The 23,505-nt window shown below is 34.5% G+C and overlaps 1 protein-coding gene across 2 annotated transcripts; it reads left to right on the forward strand.

The window, feature by feature from the left end:
* The first annotated feature begins 1,694 nt into the window (after window positions 1-1,694).
* LOC125657498 (zinc metalloproteinase nas-13-like) lies at window positions 1,695-23,386 on the forward strand. 2 transcript variants are annotated; one of them, XM_056149612.1, is made up of 15 exons: window positions 1,695-1,922; window positions 2,450-2,555; window positions 4,093-4,189; window positions 6,381-6,469; window positions 8,560-8,677; window positions 10,125-10,194; window positions 10,926-11,129; window positions 11,758-11,896; window positions 12,070-12,186; window positions 14,029-14,166; window positions 15,525-15,674; window positions 16,805-17,029; window positions 17,177-17,317; window positions 19,412-19,534; window positions 20,724-23,386. In XM_056149612.1, exons 1-15 carry the CDS (start codon window positions 1,899-1,901, stop codon window positions 20,843-20,845), a joined length of 1,863 nt encoding a protein of 620 aa, XP_056005587.1. In that variant the 5' UTR covers window positions 1,695-1,898; the 3' UTR covers window positions 20,846-23,386. The 2 variants fall into 2 exon arrangements, with proteins under 2 accessions (XP_056005587.1, XP_056005588.1); XM_056149613.1 differs by lacking the exon at window positions 14,029-14,166 and having other exon boundaries at window positions 1,787-1,922.
* Window positions 23,387-23,505: the final 119 nt, after the last annotated feature.

Consider the following 23,505-nt stretch of genomic DNA (forward strand, 5'->3'; position numbering starts at 1 on the left):
TGTGCCGAAATCTTGTTGTAAACGCATACATTACGGAAATCAACGAGCTGGATTTCGGATGAACAAATCTGATAATTACGTGCTAAACCGAGTACCGGCGAATATTGATACGATGACGTCAAGCGGTCTATTGGAAACTCGATGTTAGACCTACTAGCTTTCAATCGACTGGGCAGTCTGAAAATTGCTGGACTTGTTATTTCATACACTTATAGAGAGTAATTTACAAGGGTAGTACAATAAACAACATTTTTCGTACGAACAACTTGAGAAATATCCTTTTTTTTTGCGTTTTAAATGTATAGGACAAGCCTACAAGAAACAAACAATAATGTACACTACATATACATGTATAAACCACTTTACGTAATCAAAATGTGGTAGAGAAGCCAATGAAAACGGAGTATCGCACCCTGTTTATATGTAGTACACCAATCTAGCGACGACCACAAGGACGGAAGGAGCAGGTCGCATTTTATCACCCTTAATCAGAGGCCTTCCTGTCTAAACGAATGGTGTTATACAAACATAAGTGTCATAGCTAATAGTACCTAGTGCATTTATTGTTTTCTCGTTCCGTGCTTTTAGAACAGAAACACGTGAAGTAATTACCACAGCTTTAACACTGACATATTCTAATGTAGTAGAAATTCAAATGAATTTCACACGCTCATGTATACTGTGACCCGAGCGGAGAACACCATATGTCTACAAAATCGCAGTCACTTTCTTTTATATTGACAAGCAATTTAACATTTCTCTGATCCTCATAACAAATTAAATTTCAAAAATGTAAAGGGCAAGAGTAGATTTATCAATATTTGTTTTATACGTGTTTCTCTTATTTTACTTTATTCTTTACATCTACCTCTTTGATTTTTCTACTTCCACCTGATTATTGTACTTCTTTGACTTACTTTCTCTTCGTTGACTTACATATGTAGTACTTTCTCTTCGTTGACTACCTTTCTCGTCGTTGATTTACTTTCTCTTCGTTGACTTACTTTCTCTTCGTTGACTTAAATGTACTTTCTCTTTAGTTTTTCGATTTGCTTTACTTCTTCTCTCAACAACAAGTCCCTTTAATCTTATTCTTTCCTCTGCGCTCTGTATGAGCGTATAAATACCAAAACCATTCCAATGAGCCGCCACTTACAGCTGTTGTGTATTACATTACCTAACGTTATTATTACAGGTGTATATGCATACATACAATTAAGGAATTATTTAGCTGCAATCATTTTCAAACTTATCATCTGTATGCAGATTTATTCATGTCGTTCCGTCGATTAAGTTCTTCATATTGGATCACGTATTGCATCAATGATACACAATTTATAAGTATTCGTCAATCCGTAAAATTCAGGCGAATTAGAACCCTCCCCCTTAAAACTCTGACACAATTTTCATCCTTAACTCTATGCAGAAATTTTGTTACAATGAATTATATTTTCGATATGGAGACGGCGAATCATGTTCCTATGCGTTGCAGATCAATTTGTATTATAAATTTATACTACATTGTTGATACCATACAAGTATAATTCTTATACAGGAATATAAATGTATTGTGTTTGTATTATTTAAATTAAGGTTTTTTCAAGTATCTACTTTTATATCAAGAAAATAGGAACAAGTGGTCAAGCCTTTATGATAATCACTATATATATTTAAACTGTGCCAATTGTAAGTTCGTCAATTGGACTAAGATGTTTGTCTAATCCCTTAAAAGGACATGCAGTTTACTTTCATTAATTGAATAGGCTTATTTCTGCTCTCTAAGAGACTGTTCGTGCCCTCTGTAAGTGGAGATGACACATAGGATATTACATCAATCGTTATACGGAGTTTATAAAACCAGATACTTTTTAACACTTGTTGTTTTATAGTGCGCTACAATGGAGAAGATATCCTTGATTTTGGTAATTACTTCGTATATTTTTAATAGAACATTAGTTTCATCTAATGTACACTTGTGTTTCTGCTTAAAGATAGTTGACAGTTTATTTTCAAGATTTGTGACCGTGGATTTAGTTAAAATGTACTCACGCGATAATTCTTTTTCTGACTGACCGTGTGTTTATTATATACAGTTCTCGTAGGATGTCATTTTTTCCCCTGACTGACCGTATGTTTCATACATGTCGATACAATTCCTGTATAACGTAAATCAGCCAAACCAAATTCGCGTTGAAGAGATATTTTGGGATACACATTATCATTAACGACTTCGATAAATATCACCAACTTACTTGAGTTTGTTTTTCGTAATATCCGTGATATAGACATGAATGAAAAGTATTCATAAAGAGAATAGATTAAACACGTACTTCAAAGAAATACCACACTTTTACAATAAAATAAGGACTTCACGAAATTACTCATTTATCTCGTGCCTCCTTAACAACAGCTAGATGATTGATTTTACAGTGATGTTATTTGTTTGCAGGTTGTGGCTCTTTTTATTTATTGTGAGGGACAACTCGATAGGAGGACCCCTCCGAAGGATCTTACAATAGATCAAATTATGTCAAGAATGCTTGGGGGATATGGAGGTAAATTCTTACTTTGTGTTGTAAAATTCGGCTGCAATATTTTCCTCATGATAAAACACCAATTGCTCTTCTTCACTTCCTTAAGTCCCCAGTACCCCTTGCTTGTCGTAAGAGGGGACTAAATGGGGCGGCCCTCGGATGAGACCGCAAAAACCGAGGTCCCGTGTCACAGCAGGTGTGTCACGATAAAGATCCCTCCCTGCTCAAAGGCCGTCGTCTGTCATTTTGGCTTGTTAACGTCGTTACGGTAACGTCAATATTGAACGCTCATACTAGGAATGTTTCGGGCGCACACAATTTAAATGCAAAGTTAGCGTTCAATAAATTCTCAGGATATTGAACGTTAACATTCTCTAAATTTTACGCAGATTTTATAATAGACTATTTATTAGCTATATAATAAGATATATTACATCATCCCTTTGCAGTTTGTATTTAACGAGCGCGTATTTATTAAATTTTATGTGATTATTAGGATATTGTAAAACATTGTGTATGTTTTCAGTGGCGGATTTATAGGGGGCGCAGCCGGCGCCCCCCCCCCCCCCCCCTTAAAATTTTCAAATTTAAGGTAAATCACGGTATCTTGTTTCGGAAAATGTACTAAACGATAAAAGATGCAATAATTTCTTCCACTCCCGGATATATAAATGACAAAATCTTTTGATTTCTTGAATTACTTTATTGGAAGAACTTAATTTTTTCAAAAAAAACCCCTTAAAATTTGGGTCATTTTATTAATTTCACCTTATTAAAATCATAGAAAATAGTACAAATGACTTAATAGGAGAAATACTTTAAGCCCCATAAAATCTGCAAAACCCAGGAGATGCCTCATAAAGTGGCGCCCCCGTAACCGCCCCTTGTTTTCATCTAACTTTGAAATTACATTCGCTTTGTAATGTAAGTCTCAAGATCGTTGTGGTTAACTTCTATACTACAATGCTGGAAAACAAACTCTTAAGGATAGGAAATAATACGAAGAGAAGAGCGAGTTTATCTCGAGTGTCCTGTCTTATGCCCTTCCTGTAGTAAAGCTATAGTTTTTGTGAAAGTGTTAAAATCAAGATTGAAAATATAATGTCCTTACATATATGTGTAATATCTTGTAAATCCATTAGGTACCAGAAATATTCGATACATATGTACATGAATTTTTCAATCCCATGGGGACCCAGGTTAGAATAGATCCTCAGTACCCCTTGCTTGAGGCGACTAAATGGGGCTGTCCTGGGGTCTCGTGTCACAGCAGGTATGGCACGATAAAGATCCCTCCTTGCTCAAAGGCCGGAGGCGCCGAGCATAGGCCTAAATTTTGAAGCCCTTCACCGGCAATAGTGACGTCTCGATACAAATGTATGAGTGAAAGATTCCGGAGAGGGATGTTAAACAATATCCAATCAATCAATCAAACTTCGCAGCATTTGAATAAAAGAGATGTATTTCACATAGAGTGTTTTAATAAACTGTGATACAATACTAATGATACTGTACTGACCTTTTTATGAGTTTTACAATCATGTACATTATCATTTAGCTATTGCCAACAGACTGACGTTACCGGGTGGATTGGTTCTGAAGGAGTTAGACATGTATGTGACACAGGAACAGTTTAATGCACTGAATTCTAACAGGTCAGTAATCCAATGAGAACGCTTCTCTCAGATTGTTTTCTGTTATCATGAAATGTGTTTTTATTTAGTATAATTTTTTTAGTGTTCTTGAAATTACGCTCCACGGGTATTTGATGTGGCCTGCAGGGATAGTAATATGTTCCTATGACAGCACATTCTTATGAGGACATGGACACAATTTGAATTGAACGGAAATTTTTCAAATTTTAATTCCCCATTTTTAAGATTTTCAATGCTTATCTGAGGTATTTCTAATAGTTAACCAAAATTTGAATGCCAGCTGTTGAGTTACAAGTGAGATTCAATATTCGCAATTCTTTGATATGTAAACAAGGCTCGTGCCATGCTTTCTGTTTACATATACATGTACATTTACATGTATATTGCTTGATTAAAAAAAAATCATGTTTAAAGTGAAATGAGATGTGACAAAGACTAGAAACTGTTTAATTGTGCTTAGAATTAACATCTGATTTGAATAAAAAAAATCTGCTTTAAGCGAAACCTTTACTAGTATTTTTAACCTTTGCTTAAAAAAATGATACGAGCCTTGTTTACATCACAAAGAATTTTGCTCTCTGTATCTCTCTTCTAACTCGACAACTGACATTCAAATTTTTGCTGACCATTAGAATTACGTTAGTTAAGAACATTAATAATGGAAAAATAAAATAAATGTTTCAGTTCAAATCGTGTCCACGCCCCTTTGATTGATTGATATATGGCTCATACTTTATTCTGTGGCATACTGAAGGTGTCCATGATAAACGGACTTTCTTCACCGCCGATGTAGAAAATGTAAATTATTCTTTATTATTGATTTTTATGATTTCATGACTCCGAGACAGTTACCACAAACAACCTTTGATGCTGCTTGGGTTTGTAATAAGTGATACAACGCAGCTATATGATAATAGTAAAAATTAATGTAAACGTTCCGGGCGGAAGAAATGTAAAACTTATACGGTACCAATTTTGATGCACCAGATGCGCATTTCGACAAATAATGTCTCTTCAGTGATGCTCAACCGAAATGTTTGAAATCCGAAATAACTATGAAGTTTTAGAGCTAAATAGAGCCAAAAACAGCGTGCCAAAAAAGTGGAGCCAAATTCGTCCAAGGATAAGAGCTATGCATGAGGGAGATAATCCCTAATTTTGAAATGAATTTCTAAATTTTATAACAGCAATTAAATATACATCCGTATTTTCAAGCTAGTAACGAATTACTTAGCTACTGGGGTGTAGAGACCCTCGGGAACTAACAGTCCACCAGCAGAGGCCTCGACCCAGAAAATAATGTCAACGGTTAATGATACAATTTTATCATTGAAAGGGGATTATTAACTGTTGTTATTACATATTTTGATATTTTCCCTATAGATTCTATGGAAAATATTGAGCTTTGACAAACCCCGCACTGCAAATTGATGGGAACTATTTTCACTCAACGGTGACCTGCTTACATAACTCGATCATTGTAACGCCATATTTGTTTACAAATAATAATGAACTTGAACACTTCGCCTTTAAACGAATGTGCTCTTCTAGAAATAGATGTTCATAGAATAAATAAATAATAAAAAAGTTATTGACGGAGTACTGGGATGTATGCCAGCCTTCGGTCGTGGGGCGGAAGAATACCTCGTAAGCCCGATCCGCTTTATGGGCATAATAACATCAAGCGAGCATATTTCCCGATAATCTGTTAGTAACTTGATAGAATTTAAACCATTGCTGTTATGATTTAAAGCAATAAGCGTGGATTCTGCAGCGTATAATGTATTCTTCTATTTAGGAGTGCTGTGTCGTTAGCGGTTACATACACTACATGGATATAATTTTGATTTTTACAAATTGTATTTGAACTGTTTCTATAGAATATTATAGAAACTTTGATTTATGAACCTAGCGCGCATGCTTCTTACACACTTTGATTTATGAACCTAGCGCGCATACTTCTTACACACTTTGATTTATGAACCTAGCGCGCATACATGTACTTCTTACACACTTTAATACACTTGAACGAACATTTCGACGAATCAATTTTTTAAAACGTTTTACTGAGAAGAATATTCAGATATACGTAGATATGATATTGCAATGACCTGTCTGCTTTTCTTCACACGGTCACGTGAACTAGTACCAGGTATATAAGATAATCTATTTATATGTTTACATTTTCTAGCAAAAGAAAGCGACGAAAGGCTGTGCGAAATCCTGTGTCGTACTGGGATGGTGGGAGGGTACCATACAGGTTCACACCTGGACATTTTGGTACGAAAGAGAGAAGTAGAAAGATGAAGAAAGAGAGAGAGAGAGAGAGATCATGTAGCTCACTTGTGCATAATTCTCAAGTGAGCCTTTTTCATTGAAATTCAAGTCGTCTGGCGTCATTCTGTACACTCTCTGATATTTTCAAATTCTCAAGAAACACGAGGCTGATGTCATTTTTGGATGAAAATGAAGGGGATTCGAATTCGTCCACATGATGGAACAGGATTCCTTGCAAGGAAATACGATTAAGAAGTAGTCAAAGTAGGATGGGTGGTTTAAATATTTATCTCAAGAAGCAATGAAACAAAACTGACAAAATCACATGCAATGTTCACGAGCTCCGCAGTCCTGTGGAACCACAATGAAGGTTCCAAGTTTTATATGAGGATAGGAAGGAAATTTCTGTAAAAAGAATTCTCAAAATTACAGTGTTGATATCATGCAAGGGTACACTATTTCAATTTGATTTATTTTTATTTATTCCCCACATTATGTACTTTCTTCATGTTTGTTGACACCTTGGGTCAAGCGGGGTCAAAAAGGGTGTGCAATGTTTACATAGTAATAAATACATGTAGGAAAAATCTTCTCCAGAACGTCAAGGTTACCATTCTCACATAAATATGGAAATGTCATCATTTGGTGTAGATTCAAATTTGTTCACAACTTGCGGTTTGGACATGGCCATAAGAGTGGTTTAAAATTTTACGCAAGTCATAACAAGCATCTTTTAAAAATCTTCTTCTTTTAAAGAATGTAGATGGGGTTTATGAAATGGATATGGAAATATTCTCAAGTTTTATATTGTAGACACGGCAATATCTATTCTGTATATAATAACATTTATGGAGAAACGTTTTCCTTATATTATTTATATTAGTTAGTACCCGTATTGTACCTCTGAACATTAAACCCCGTCGGGAACCCCTATTCAACATTAGCACAATTTGTATCTGAACCAATGAAAACTTGTGTATAAATCACGTGTCTACTTCTGTTAGAAAGTTTTGACTGTTTGGACTTGTAGAAAGCGTGTTGAAATTTGAGAAATCCAGTAGTAACAGTCAAAACTTTCTAACAGAAGTAGACACGTGATCTATACACAAGTTTTCATTGGTTCAGATACAAACTGTGCTAATGTTGAAAAGGGGTTCCCGACGGGGATTAATGTTCAGAGGTACAATACGGGTACTAACTAATATAAATGATATAAGGAAAACGTTTCGCCATAAATGTTATTATATACATAATAGATATTTTATGTCTCATACTATTTCCTTTTCAAGATGACAGCTCACCGAAGCTTGTTTTTGCTTTAAAAATCAACACTGTAAAACTGTATGAGAATGAAATATGTCATTTATTTTAGACAACAAATGACGAAGATAAAGGTTCATACAAAAAAGGGGGGAAATCAGCGATCCACGAACACTGTCATAATCTTGCACAATATGTCAACCCATCATTTCTGATTTCCCCCATATAGATAATTTCACAAATAAATATGGTACTGACCAGTTCAAACAGGGGAAAATCAGTAGATACATACAATGTAATTACATAGGATTTCAACACATCTGTCCTGATTTTTCCCCATACATGATTATCACAAATAACAAACAATGACTAGTTAAAATACAGACCTTGGAAACTTGTTCCAAAGTGTACAACAAGCAAAAAGATGGCGAACAAAAAGGGCCAAAGATATGATTAACAAATCTTTATCTTCGTCATTTGTTGTCTAAAATAAATGACATATTTCATTCTCATACAGTTTTACAGTGTTGATTTTTAAAGCGAAAACAAGCTTCCGTGAGCTGTCCTCTTGAAAAGGAAATAGTTTGAGACATAAAATACATTTGACTAAATGATGTAATGAGAATTTAGGGTATCACTTGGGGTGGGTGGGTGATACTGCTGAGGTGAGCGATATTGCGTATGGGTCTTTTGCTGTTTATACTGTAGTATTGGTATTAGAATATTCAGTATATTTGTACTTTATAATGGTAGGTAAAATCATCGTGTGCCTATAGAACACTTGCAGAATCCAGAACTGGGAGTAATTGTAACATACTAAATCTAAATTACAGATGATGGTGATCAATATTTCGTGAAAGTTGCTATGAGAGAACTCGAAAAATACACCTGTCTTCGATTTAAAGAAAGAACCACGGAAACTGACTATGTGGACATGATGGATTCACAAGGGTAAACTATCATTTCATTTTATCTAATAATGCTCTCAGTTCTTGAAAGCATCATTGTATCTATCAACTGTTATAGCAACATCCTTATGCGGTTTCATAGTGCTTACAAAAACACACAGTTAGTTCACGGATATATTTTGTTCTCTATATGCATTCACAGTTTTTACATTACACATTATTTCCTGGATTAGCCGTCTATAACAACGTATTATACCTATAAGCAGTTAACATATACAAGATATTATACCTACTTCCTACAAACTGTTTATCTACATCTAAATATATGTTCTATGCAGTCAACACATACAACGTTTGATACCCCTGTCCTGTCAACAAAAGAAGCAACATCAATGTTTTACGAAGGCTGTACAAAAAGTTTGCAAACGCTGTAAATTACGATGACTGCGTGTTTGAAATTGTGGATTTCATTTTATATAAATTCTAACAATCGATGACAAGTACTGAAAAACATCATGCATATCTTTTGCAAAATGAGAAAAGAGAAGAACCAAGAAACTTGTCGGTGTATTGTGTATTTTAGCTCAGTAGGATCTGAGATTCGCTGACCACGCATATTTCTTACGAGGAAATAAGGCAAGCATAGGTGTGATATTCGGACTACAATCTACCCACACTTATACAAAAAAGTACATGTATGCAAAATGTTATTGGCTTCGCTTGTAATGCGATCTCATCGGAATTTACGTCACACTAAACACTAAAGGTGACACTAAACACCGATTGATTAATGGAAGTACGTGACACAAGTAATCTCATATGATCCCTCAGTATGTTTCATTTGATGGAATTCTGATTCAATGTCAAGTAGAATGATGTTTTTGTTCGTTCAATGAAAGGTGAAGATAACGAACATTGATCAATCTCATAACTCCTATAAGCAATACAAAATAGCGAGTTGGGCAAACACGGACCCCTGGACACACCAGAGGTGGGATCAGGTGCTTAGGAGGAGTAAGCATCCCCTGTTGACCGGTCACACCCGCCGTGAGCTCTATTTCTTGATCAGGCAAACGGAGTTATCCGTAGTCAAAATCAGTGTGCCAAGAACGGCCTAACAATCGGTATGAAACACGTCAGAGAGCATTTGATCCAATGATAGGTTGTATTGGCAAACTAGATCGTTATAACGACCATAGAATTTGCCAAATGCTGATTTTAAACGAGTCTGTTGGAACCCCTGCACCATGTGTTGGTTGTGGAACCCCTGAATCATGTGTTGTTTGTGGAACCTCTGCACCATGTGTGGTTTGTGGAACCCCTGCATCATGTGTTGTTTGGCCATTTCTGAACATGATACTCCATCTCTTTTCATATAAAAGTGATAATTGTATGCTGTAATACCACATGTACATTACAGAAGTGAAATTAAAACACTTGAAATAAATGATTTGAATGAATATATTTATTGCATTTGATACCATTGACAGATGTTGGTCTCGACTGGGTAAAGAAGGCGGAAGGCAGGAGCTAAGCTTAGATAGAAATGGATGTCGCTTTGTAAGTTCATTTCTACAGATGTTAATTTGGTAATTCTGATCTATCTGAATAAATTGTCACAAAAACATACTTGGGAGAGCGCTCATTTCGTAAGCGAGATGACGTGGATTCCATTTTGAGGCGTTACATATTCTGTTAGATAGGTAGCGGTTTCCCTTTACAAAGCTCTCCGTATTAGAGAACCTAGCATAGGTCTAAATGACGACTTAAAATTCAGTCAATATTTGATTTCTCCGAAATTCAGGACTTTTCACGTTTAAATAGCAAGATATTTTTGGAGAACTGATTCCTCCTTTGGAATATGATGCCAAAAATTTTGTGATATTTACTGTTAATTCTTTAAAATATCATGAACATTTACAAATAATTGGCCACATACGTTGATCTAAATCCTAGTTATGTATTTGGAACATTAAGATATAATAATATACATGTACATGTATGTCAATCAAATCATGATTGACACATTTGGTCCATACTTTCTGAAGACAAATTCGTGTAGAAAAATGATTATTTCTTATGAATTTCTAAGAACATGCTGGGAATATTATGTGTTTGTGATGTCGTATCGGAGCATTTCAGGGCTAAAATGATGATTAGTTTTGTATATCTTACCTATTTACATGTACCAACAATTAATGCAAATGATTATTTTTGTAGTTTCAAATCAGACTAGTCATGTGATTCCTACATGTGTAGATTTATCTAGATATTTGAATTATCAAATACAGAAAGGACTGTACCTACATGAAATTGGGCATGCCGTAGGATTAATTCACGAACAGAATCGACCAGATCGAGACGGATACATTCGAATTAATGAACAGAACATCCAGCCGGGCCTAAAAGATCAGTTTAACAAGTACCCGGTCTCGTACATCAATACGTATGCAATACCTTACGATTTCCCGTCTGTCATGCACTATGGAGTTACAGTAAGTTATCTACGGGTTATTTCATTGTATAATCAAATAATATGCCAGCAGTCCATGTACAGAAAAATAGAAAAATGAAAACTGCATAATTTTATGACTCGAATCCTCTTTTTTTCTTTCTCCGTTTTACTGATTAACTCTACAATGGCTGCTAGATGAGTGGAAAATGAAGGGGTTATACATCGTGTGGGTTGCTGGGTTGGCGTAGTAAATATTGAAAAGGTCATTATAAGACATAGTTATTATCATCGTCATAGGAATAAGGACCCGTTTGAGTCTTGACGTGTTTATTTAATTCATTTAGAATATTCCAGTTGCAAAATCCGACCTGCATGTTTCAAATTATTTTACATATACTGTAATAATAAACGTTTCCCCCAGAAAAAAATACTCGAAATAAAAGACACCACAGAGTTGTCAACTTCTGCTTCATACTTAGATATTTTTTTGTGAATTAAGTGAAAAACTCCTGCAAATTGATCTTAATCATAATCATTAAAATAATTTGAGTTATTACGAGAGAGGCTGGATATTTCATAATCAATGGATATCATGTTCTTACAAAACCAAAAGTTCAATGTATAAAAATGTTTGGTGATTCTAAATTCTACGTTTTTTCTGCTTTTAGGCTTTTAGTAGAGATGGTAGGAGTCAAACAATCTCTGCTTTACCAGCGTACAAGGACAAGGAAGCAGAAATAGGCAGAGTTTATCAGAAGGAGCTGTCCTTTGGGGATGTACGGGTTTTGAACGCCATGTACAGATGCAGTGAGTTTTCATAAATTCTTTAGAGAGAAATAATATAAATTTATTTTCCAACACTAATGTATGATAGATATCTCTGAAACTTTTGTCTCAGATAAGAATTTTCAAAGACAGAATGCATGCAGAAAATGTGGTTTTATCATTATAGATTTTAAAGTTTGTTCTTCAATTCATAGATGATCATTGTGATGACAGTGTTAGATGTGATGGGGGATTCTTGGATCAGAATTGTGAATGCATCTGCCCTGACGGAACATCTGACTGCATGATAGGAAAAACAAAGTTAAATCCAGGTAACTTCTACAAAATTCCAAACACATCCAACATTGGCAATAGGGGATTTTCGAGTTCTTCCATGTCCGTGTTTATTCTGCATTTAGTCACTATGACGTCATAGTTTTTTAGGCATGGTCATATCCGGTTTATCGTAGTTAACGTAAATACACAAAGTCTTGTGTAAGTGTATATACATGTAGGGCCTACAACCTATTGAAATGGACGTTGATTCTATGCAAGTATAATCGAACTAAAGAAATTTTTGTAATAGATAAGTGTTTCTTGTTCCTTTTACCGTAAAAGTAATATACAAAGGCTATGTAAGCTTGCGATTGGGCTCCATTCGAATGAAGGGCGACTTCAGCATTGCAAACCCGATAATGGATATATCGGTACTTCTGAGGCATGCATGTGGGAGGGGGGATGGTCCCCATTTTAACAACCATAACTTTCTATTATTTATACATACAAATAAAGATATATTTCGTGACACAACCACCAAGCCCCCCCCCCCCTCCGATAAAGAACCCTCACTGCTACGGCCCTGAGTGCTAAGCATGGGTCTAAATTTGCGGTACTTAACCTAAAGCTGTTGGTGTCTTAAAATGAGAAATGAGTGAAAACTCCTCGACGAGTCGTAAAAACAATCAATCATTCAACACACACCCCCTCCTGAATTTTAAAAGGTGTGAAAAAATATATATTGAGGTATAATAAGTCGTATGTCACTACTTAACCTTCATCCATGCATTTCAAATTTGAAAGATTTTAAATATTAGTCAAAAGAACATGTTAGGATTTGTTTGTTTTGATATATTTATTTATTTATTTTTGTAAAGAATTTTAGACAAAGTAGTGTGAAGGCATCTTCTCTGACTACCCGCCCTCCCCCCTTCTCTGAAAAACTATGCTACGTGCCTGTTTTCCCCTCTTGTGTAAATCCGTATTACATCCCTCTGCCACACACCAATGGCACTGGTACTTAAATTCGGGGTATCAAAACCACTGAGTAAAATAAATGAACGAACTCGTCTGCACGTCTGATTGTAAGCTAAACCGGAAGAAAGCATGCCTAAAAAAATCGCCAAATCACGTGACTTAGGTAGATTCTAAAACACAAAATACCCACGGAACGGAAGAACTCGAAAATCCCCTATTGTGTTACTAGAATAATGACACGACTATATGGACGTATATGTACAGTCCCCATATCATTATTGTTTTCAACTCAATTGAAATAGCCAGAAATTGAAGTTGTTGCCATTTGAAATGCTTTTATTTGCATATACATATTCAAAAGATTGATGGATTGGGACACACTAATGAAATCTAAATAGGAGATGTTTACGTGTGTCAAACTGCCAATCATTTACGACGCGTGATGTACTCCGTCAGGTAGCTACCACGCACGGGGAGCAGGGAAACTGTAATTGCTTTGAGTTTGGAATCTTACATGTAATACATGTAAAGCTTAAAATCTAAAAGAAAAGTTATTACCAATATTTTTAATGTGATAGCTGTAGTATTACCGATGTATGTCAACATATACAAGGTATGCCACATCCTGAAAAACGATAGGCTGTCCGTTAATTTGTTGCGATATTTATTGTAGATTGGAAAATAATGTATATATGAAAAAGAAATCGAAATTGATTAAGTTATGCAATCTACATACATGTACAGTCGTGTAAAAATCCGCTAAATGATGAGCTCGCGTTCTAAACTGAAAATGTAAATTCCTAAAATTATGACTTAACGAAATTATAGTTCACTTCCAATACATGTACATCCAGATCGCAAAAAACTAGTCATGTCATAGCTGAATACTAGAGTTTTCTCATTTCGACATTACTTTAAAGGTTGTCGAAATTCAGAAGATGATTGGAAATGCAATGTTTGGGCAAAACAAGGTGAATGTAGAAGAAGATCAGAATGGATGAATACTAATTGCGCACGCGCATGTGGATCGTGTGGAAACTCTCAAAATGTTAGACAAGGTATGTCAAGAGGAATTAACTACATGTAGATCAGTGTATGTCAGACTTTCTTTTAAAACATGGTGCAGCTTTTACACAAGCGGTCTCTCTGTTATGTCGTTATTAGAAAGTGAAGTTATCGAACAGTGATAAATCCCTTAAATCTTATAAAAGAAAACGAAACCTAGAGTAAGACAAACACGGGCCCCTGAATACACCAGAGGTGGAATAAAGTGTCAATCAGGACTAAGTGCCCCCTGATGATCGATCACACTGACTCTGAACCCTAGATCTTGATCAGGTAACGGGGTAATTCGTAGGTATATAAAGAAAGAGTAGTATTGGGCTTAATGACAGGTTATATTTCCAAATAAGATCATTATAACGACCATAGAATTAGCAAAATTGTGCAAATCTCTGTAACACCAACTTACTTGTTAGTAGCCTGCCTTCATGTATATCAAAATTGATTATATGCAGAGCATGTTCTTGCATATCGAATCAGTTGAGAAATATAACCACAATATACTGACGAATATGATATGATGTTACATAAATATTGACAGTTGACGATGTATAAGCAGAAGTGATCCCTTTTAAGAGGTCAAAGAAGTGCAAATATCGTTGCAGTTACACATTTTCTTCATATTTTGTTATTTGATTTGTAAATAATGTGCATTTAATAGTGTAAAGTAAATTACTTGTAAAACGTATTTTTCGTCTTAGTTCGTAAAGTCGTTTCCAGAATTCACAACTTTACATAAGGTAACATTATGTTAGATTAATATATGAAACAAGAACGAAAAACTGATTCTCTCTCTATCCCTCTGAATCCGCCACTCTTACGGTACAATTGGTGTAAAACTTCACTTCATTTTTTGCATCATTTATCAAAAAATCTTATTCATGTATTGAGATGAACAAAGGAAGATAACGAACAGTGATAAGTCTCACGAATCCTATACAGTAAACAAAATTAAGAGAAGGGTAAACACGGACATACCAAATATGGGATCAGGTGCTTAGGAGGAGTACACATCTCCTATTGACCGGTAACATCCGCCTTGAGCTCTATATCTTGATCAGGTAAATGGAGTAGTCCGTAGTCAAACTCAGTATGTAAAGAACGGCTTAACAATTGGTATGAAACACGTCATTCGACCGAGTGATAGATTACATCATTACAACGACCATAGAAATCTAAATTCAAAATGAGAATATCCAGTTCGAGGCATGATAGAATATAAATTCACATTATGCCATCCTAAGTATTATTTGTTATTTTAAAGATTATCTTCCTTCTCTTGCAATTCAGATTATTTCGAAATTTTTAAAAAATACTTGCGTGCAAAAATCCTTTCAAAATAAAACTATTTCAGACCAGGAGAACGTTTGTGAAAACGTCTATGACGACGATACCTGCAATGAGTGGCGAGATAACGGCGACTGTGTGGTCGCAGAGGACTGGATGAGACAGAACTGTAAAATGTCCTGTAACTACTGCAGCAAATCCAATCCTAGACCAAACAGTAAGTCAATCGTATAGAAAAGCAAACCTTATATATGTGTGCATTTACTTGATTGCATAAAAAAGTTCATCGGGAGTAACATTTTACATGAAACCTCCAGTTCCAATTAAGGGGTCAGTAAAATTTATCATAATCATTCGCAGTAAGCTAAAAACAAAGAAATACTTGCAACCATATTTTGTCTGAAAACTATTTTTACCATATCTATTTCTTCGTCTATTTTCAAACAAACTTAATATTCTCGTTTCAAATAGATGCTAAATCGATTAAAGGAAGGACTAATCCTGTTTAAGTGAGTTTAAAGAGAAATCTTCAGAAGACCCAGCTCGTCTGAACTGACAAAAGTTACACGAATTTAAAACGCTCCTCACATATATACTTTAAAACACGCTTATAACGAAGTGTAAAGGACAAACACCTTTGCTTAATTCGTTATATCCAATAAGTGTATAAGATGTTTTAGAATTACAGGAACTGAAAATCAAAATTCACAGATTATATATACACACCTTAGTATGAACCAATTAATCCATTATAAAAACTCAAGCAGTTTACGATATAAAAATGGAATAGGTAGTACTTTTAAACTTCAATCAAAAGTGTAAAAACGTTGATGGCAAAATTCTGCTTATTTTCAAACATTTGGTGAGAAAGCTTAAAATGTCCTACTACTGCGTTCTGTTTCGCTAAACATTGAGGGGCACTTATAGGAAAATTTGTAACACAATGATATTGAGGTGCTTGAAGGAAATACTAATTAATGTACAAAATTCAGAATATATAACAATTTAATGTTCCATTAAATATTTATTGATGTTATAACGTTAAATACGCATCCATAAAATGGGATATTTAAACACTTCCTGAGAACAATATCTAGCATTATCAAAATAGTATGTACATTGTGTAAGTCTGCCCAAGATCAATTCCTTAATGTACGAAAATATCAGTAAAACCTATAATATATCATTTACATCAGCAAGTGCAGAGATAGTTAGATGGGCATTGTGATCAAATTCCTGCCTTTTAATATTAAGGCATATACACGAACTGTTTGAATTTCTGTCCATGGTGTATCTCCCAAATTTTATTTGAACAAATAAGTACAGTGTACAAATATTTTGATATAGCTAACTGCATGAACGCTTATTCGGACGACACCAAGTGCAGAGGCTGGGCTTTAGAAGGTGAATGTGTCATCAACCCTGCGTGGATGCCAATTAACTGTGCAAGTGACTGTCATTCATGCAAAAACAATGGAAGTATACCAGACGAGGGCACGAAAACCACACGTACACCAACACAGACGAGACCGCCTGTAGTTACCACCCCACCGCCAACCACTCCTCCTCCAGGTAAGTCGTCATTCCCAGAGTGTTCTAATGTATATTTAGTCACTGGATAATCTTTTAATAATTTTACCTGTATATATATATTTATTTGAAAATCAGATATTGCAGTTTGGGAGGGATTGCCATTTTCAGAATATGTTTCTATCATAGATTCATGTGAAGACAGATACCCTACATCAGGTTGTCAGCGCTTCCAGAGCAGATGGAATTACTGCACCATATATAAGATGTGGATGGATGCCAATTGTATGAAAACATGCGAGCTTTGCAGCGGGGGAAAAAGAGAAAAAGGTTAACAATTTTCGACTGTTGAAAGAATTTATTTGACAAATATTTCTATCAGGTTATCGTAATCTAATTTGATGATATTATTATTCTAATTAAATAATATAAGTTAAGATCCTTTGAAAAAGTATAACTTGCATAAACTCCAATGTTCGTCCTTTAAAATAAAAGTTCACGTTTAGGGCGTCTGCAATCGCTGCAAATGGTTCAGCAACATGCACCTTACAGAACTTCCAGTAGAGTCCCTTAATTCTGCAAACCTGAAACAATATTTACCCAAATTATTTCCATGTTATTATGTCATAAAAGAAAAGCTACGAATATTGTAAGAGATAGTTGATCCTAATAACCCTCAAAGACTTTGGCACTACTCGATTTATAATCGTGCACGTATGAGAAGACAATGACATCTAGTGGGAATGAAATTTTTGAATTTATTTTCTTTGTCAGATAATTGTAAATAATAACTGTTCAATAAAAATAACATACCAATGAAACAAAGTCATATTTGGTTTGTGCCGCAGTATAGAATCAATATATTGTATGTTACATGTAACTCAGGACTTCGAAAGCCAAGAAGGCTCAGTAATTTCAAAATTCGAAATATGGAAATCGAAATTTAAAATCCAAATTAACCAATCAAAATATAGGTCACCACATTTATTGTTTAAGGTATTCAATGTGTGAGAAAAGGAAAATGAACAATTTTGAAGGATTTAAATCAACAAAATTGTTATTGTTAAATAATGATAAAAGTGAAGTACATGAAATTCACGTGACTGGTAAATGATTAGAAGTTGACCTTTAGGCTTTTTATACTTCTTCTTTAAAAAAGAGTTAATATATGTCCTTTGTAAAAGTAAGGAAAATCTAAATATGTGTAGTAAATGATTTATTTTATTTCATATTTTCATTTTAAAAAAGATAATGTATGTAACTTTCTACCAAAAGATTTGTATGAAAATATATTTTGTTTATAAAATATTTGAATAGAACACTTTTCTTTAATGTTAAATTCTAGGTGAGATAAATCAAGCAGTAAAGAAGATTTTGAAAATTGCTATGGTGGATTATTTCTATTTGATGAACCCCTCAAATTGATAGCATAATTACAAAGATCCCACCATCCATTTACTAAATATGAAATATAGTCGTTATACATTCTTAGTTTCTTTATTTACGTTATGCATACGTCCACAGTAGATTTTAGGGATGTGGTGCACCTTTTATGTCTTGTTTTCAACAATGTTTTTTAACTAATCAAAGAGTTATCGACAGCGTTTGGCTTATTTTTCTAATATGTTTATCAAACAACGAAACATTTTAACTATATTATGTTTTGATGTATGCTTAGCAGCTCTAAAACTTCATAGTTATTTCGGATTTCAAACATTTCGGTTGAGCATCACTGAAGAGACATTATTTGTCGAAGTGCGCATCTGGTGCATCAAAATTGGCACCGTATAAGTTTTACATGCAGACAGGCCCATAGAAAGCGGGAGTGGGACTGAAAAGTTGGTCCAGCTCGGACTGGCTTAACTCTTATGCTTTATGTGAACCAGATCAAATATTGACGAACACACCTCTAATATACCTTAAATTGAAATGGTATATGATGCATATTAACCGATGGTGCTCCTCTAACAATTGATTCTGGTTTGATTTTTTTCTTCAGTTGACTAAAGTTTTTTTAACTGATCAATTGGTTAGATACTTGTGAACTCCAGCCGCTAGGGGTCCAGCGGCGACACTTTTATTATATGTAACGCACTTATATATATGAAAACAATGGAGGGAATTTGTTTGAACCATGATGAATATTTCTCTCCGATCTATGTTGTCTCTGATTTACTTTTTAAAAATGTTTCAGGAAGTTTAACTACCTTTGTCATTATCACAAAACATCAATTTATCCATGTTTAAATACATCTTATCTCACTGAATCATATACATGTGTACATTATAAATCAGTGGAATAAAATATTTTTTAAAACGTGGATATAATGAACAGTATACAGAAATACTGTAACAGGAAGAGATGGCGAAAGCTAATTGAAAACATCCACATTAATGATAATTACACCGCTATATTATTTGCAGAACTGGATTCGTGCAAAGACGAGAATCGATATTGTCCAGACTGGGCTCGACGTGGTGACTGTGTCTTCAATCCATCCTACATGTTATCCAACTGTAAGAAGTCTTGTCGAGTGTGTACATCAGGTAAGCAGGGACATTCACTGCGGGCTCTGTTATCATGCAGTCAGAATAAACCACGCCCACTCAGTATGACAATCAGAATAAACCACACCTACTCAGTATGACAATCAGAATAAACCACACCTACTCAGTATGACAATCAGAATAAACCACTCCCACTCAGTATGGTCAAACTTTAATAGTAAGTTGAGTAATGCTGAGGTATAAAACCTGAGACGATACAGAAAACCCGCTTGGTAAAACACTGTGAACGATGCAGTTTTTTTTATATCCAAGTTACGGACGTCAATGAAAACACTCTAGGTTTCTGCGTTTAGTCAATAGACAAAAAAACTTTTGTCACCAAAATTGTGTTTCCTTGTCAATTTGAGATTATTTTGCACGTAAATGCCTGGATTTATTGGATTCTAAATATTCATTTGTTTGGAAACAAACTAATGACATCATCATAAAAGTTAATGTTAGGTTTCTTTTCACGGTTTTTATATCCATTCTTTATAAATATTACCGCTTTGGATTTTTATATCAAATGCAGTTTTTATCGTACGGTTTTGACGTATATTTTTTCGACAGTGAAAAATAGCGAAAAAATAATGCTGAATAGAGTAATTTACTTGTATTTCCCATGTGGAGCAACATAATTATTTCAATAGAATGGGATAGTCCATTCATCCATTGTTGAATATGATATAAAGATGTACAGCAAGTGCACTCGTAGAGACAATCAATTAACTTACATTGACTGTACAATAAAGCCAGATTTTGTATAGCGCTATAGTAGACCTATAAAGTTCAAAATAGTCAACTATTGACATCAGTCAGAGAGAATATGTTCATAAAAGATTCAAAGAAGTAGGTACAGTTTCTAAAGTCATCTGGCCCAAAATATCGATGATTTCACTTGTAGCTCAAACCCTGGCATCCAAAATTCGCTAATATGAGTTAATGAAAAAATCTGCTATGCATGGGATGTATGGGTCAAGTCACTATCATTCATGCCGAAAGATAAACAGGTTATTAAAGTTCATATGATTAATACTATAACATTAATTACTGTAAGCATCAACTACTCAAAGCAGTTTTCTAGAGATAAATGAGTCTTGTCGGGTTTCTTTTCATTACCGTCCTATATATAAATACTTTAAAAAAAAAATGTAATTAAAAACAACATGATGCTTTGTAAATTTTGCAGGACTTCGAGAGGGTTCTGATGAGCTTGTACAGCAGTTGATGGCAGAAAATGGTTCGACAAGGTCTGCAGTCAGTCAATTGTCCATTCTAATAGCGATATGTACTGTAGCAGTTCTTGTTTGAAGTGTTGGAACTGTATTAATTCAAATTTATCTAATTACATGTACATATAGATTGTCTAATCATAATAATACGTAAACATGTGTTATGTAAAAATGTTCTTGTGCCATATCTCATTTTTATTCTATACATCATTTTTTTTTTATTCATTGAATGCATCATGACGCACAGTAATGGTTGGTTTCGTTATGGACAATTTTTTTTTACTTTTTAGTCCGGTACCTTTGTCACTTTTATATTATTTTCAAACATTTTCATATAAACCCAATTTCTTTCAGAAGAGATGACTTCGGTTTATTCATGCAATTTTTTGAATTGAAATCATGTAATTTTTCAATTCCAAGAAACCTAGTGTCTTTAATCACTCATTTATTTAAATAAAAAGTAAATGAACTGAATGCAAGGTGAAGATAACGAACAGTGATCAATCTCATAACTCCTATAAGCAATACAAAATAGAGAGTTGGGCAAACACGGACCCCTGGACACACCAGAGGTGGGATCAGGAGCCTAGGAGGAGTAAACATCCCCTGTTGACCGGTCACATCCGCCGTGAGCCCTATATCCTGATCAGGTAAACGGAGTTACCCGCAGTCAAAATCAGTGTGCCAAGAACGGCTTAACAATCGGTATGAAACACGTCAGACAGCATTTGACCCAATGCGATGTTGTATTGACGAACTAGATCGTTATAACGACCATAGAATTTGCGAAATGCTGACTTCAATCGAGACTGTTGAAACCCCTGTACCATCAACTTGTTTGTCAGTTGCTTACCTCGATTTCAAAACTGACTATACGCAGAACAAGCTCTTGCATATCGAATCAGTTGAGATATATAAACACCATATGCAGGTGATAATGGATTATTGCTACATAAATATGGGAAGTTGACGATGGAGAAACTGAAATCATCCCGTTTGTCATACAGTTGAGTTGTCTGTTTGCCGATAATGTCTACTTTCAATAAAATATCTAAGTATGAAGCAGAAGTGGACGACTCTGTGGTGTCCTTTATTTCAAACTCACAGGGATATATCAAATCGACATATGAATGAAAGCTATTATTGTTAATAGACAAAATTGAAGGCCACAACGAGAGATTTTTTCTTCTCGCATAGAATTTTTTGAATAAATTCTCCTTCATATGAATATAGAAACAAGGTCAGCTAACAAAGGAGCACAATTCGTGACCATAGGAATTCCAACAGACTGTTGGAAGACCTGATCACCAAAGACCATGAAGATATTGTCAATGAGGAACTCTAGCATGTTTTTTTTTTTATTTCAACTTCAGAGTACTTGTGCGTGAAATCAGAGTGGTGTTTAACAAAGTAGGTTTTCGAATGACTGATCACTAGATATGAATATTTCCGTTTTTGTTGAAGAAGCAACTGTCTATGATGTCAAAAAGACTAGTCTTTAATTTATCGTGAGGAGTGGTCGTGTATAGTGTTGAAAAGTCATAGGTTTTAATGTTGTTGATTTGGGGAAAATTCTGCGATTTCAAGTTTACTAAAAGTTCTTTAGAACTTTTTTAGAATCCACATTTAATTAACACCACTTCTGGCATACGTAGTCGCACAGTAAGTTTGAAGTTTCTCCTTCACAGCTGTTAATATTTTCGTGAGGAGCAAAGATAGGGGCTTGGTAGAGCACTTACTGGATCCAGCAATGTATCTTTGTTTGTAAGGGTTTTTATGTAGTTTAGGAATCCAGCATAGGTACGGTAACTCATATGCATTCCACCTATCGACTGGGATATTAAATGTTTCTAAAACTGAATAATTTCCATAATTGTTTTGTGTCGTTTTAGTGATAACAATTGTAACGTTATTAACGGTTGCTTGCCTTATTCAAATTTACCGTGATATGAATGAATGAAAAATGAAAAATCCTGTTTGCTTCTTTTGTTACGTGTACTACTATTCAGTTTGATTTGATCCGTTTGTTCAGATTTTGATACTCTGTAACATTTTTTCTTTTAGAAATGCTTTAAGCTTAATAAGTTAAGCTGAATAGCTTTAACAGCTGATACTGACTAGTCATAAATCCTCATAAAGAAAATCATGGTTACATCACAGTGGGTTAGTAGTATGTGGAGCTTAAAATGAATATCTTTTTTATTTTACAAAATGTAAATGTAAAGACTACATGCCCAGGTTGTTTGACTTACATGTCTGTTGGGTATACATGTTTATAGCAATAAAACCATGTGACCATTTATGTATAATCTTCTCTTCGACTATATAAGTTACAAAACCGCTTTCACTATTTGTATATTGTTATATGTAATACAAACGGTCTAGGCATTCTTTCTCGTATTAGATAAAAATTACACTTCAAAAGTGTTAGAAGTTTATTTCATTTCCACACTATAACTAAGGTTTGACAGTAAAATTGTAAAATGTATGCATCATGGGATAAATGTGCACCAATTCTAGTGTGCATTGCATTGTATTCTTTGTCTAGTATAATAATTGTATGTATCTATGTTGTTTTGAGGAATATGAGAATAAATTTGATAGTTTGTTATCAAATCCAGATGCGTTTTGTTGCAGATGATTGTACATAATGAAAAATTCGATAATTGCGATCTGTTTTTTTTTTATTCTTATGAAGTAGAGTTTATTCAAATGCTTCTGCATGAAAAGCAAAAAATC

The sequence above is a fragment of the Ostrea edulis genome, chromosome 9, assembly GCF_947568905.1.
Source record: "Ostrea edulis chromosome 9, xbOstEdul1.1, whole genome shotgun sequence".
NCBI lineage: Eukaryota > Metazoa > Mollusca > Bivalvia > Ostreida > Ostreidae > Ostrea > Ostrea edulis.

Excerpts from the sequence above, each read along its gene's own strand:
- LOC125657498 (XM_056149612.1), top strand. The coding sequence starts at position 1,899 with ATGGAGAAGATATCCTTGATTTTG. Across the intron at positions 1,923-2,449 it reads AGAAGATATCCTTGATTTTG|GTTGTGGCTCTTTTTATTTA; the intron begins GTAATTACTTCG and ends ATTTGTTTGCAG. Across the intron at positions 11,130-11,757 it reads TCATGCACTATGGAGTTACA|GCTTTTAGTAGAGATGGTAG; the intron begins GTAAGTTATCTA and ends TTCTGCTTTTAG.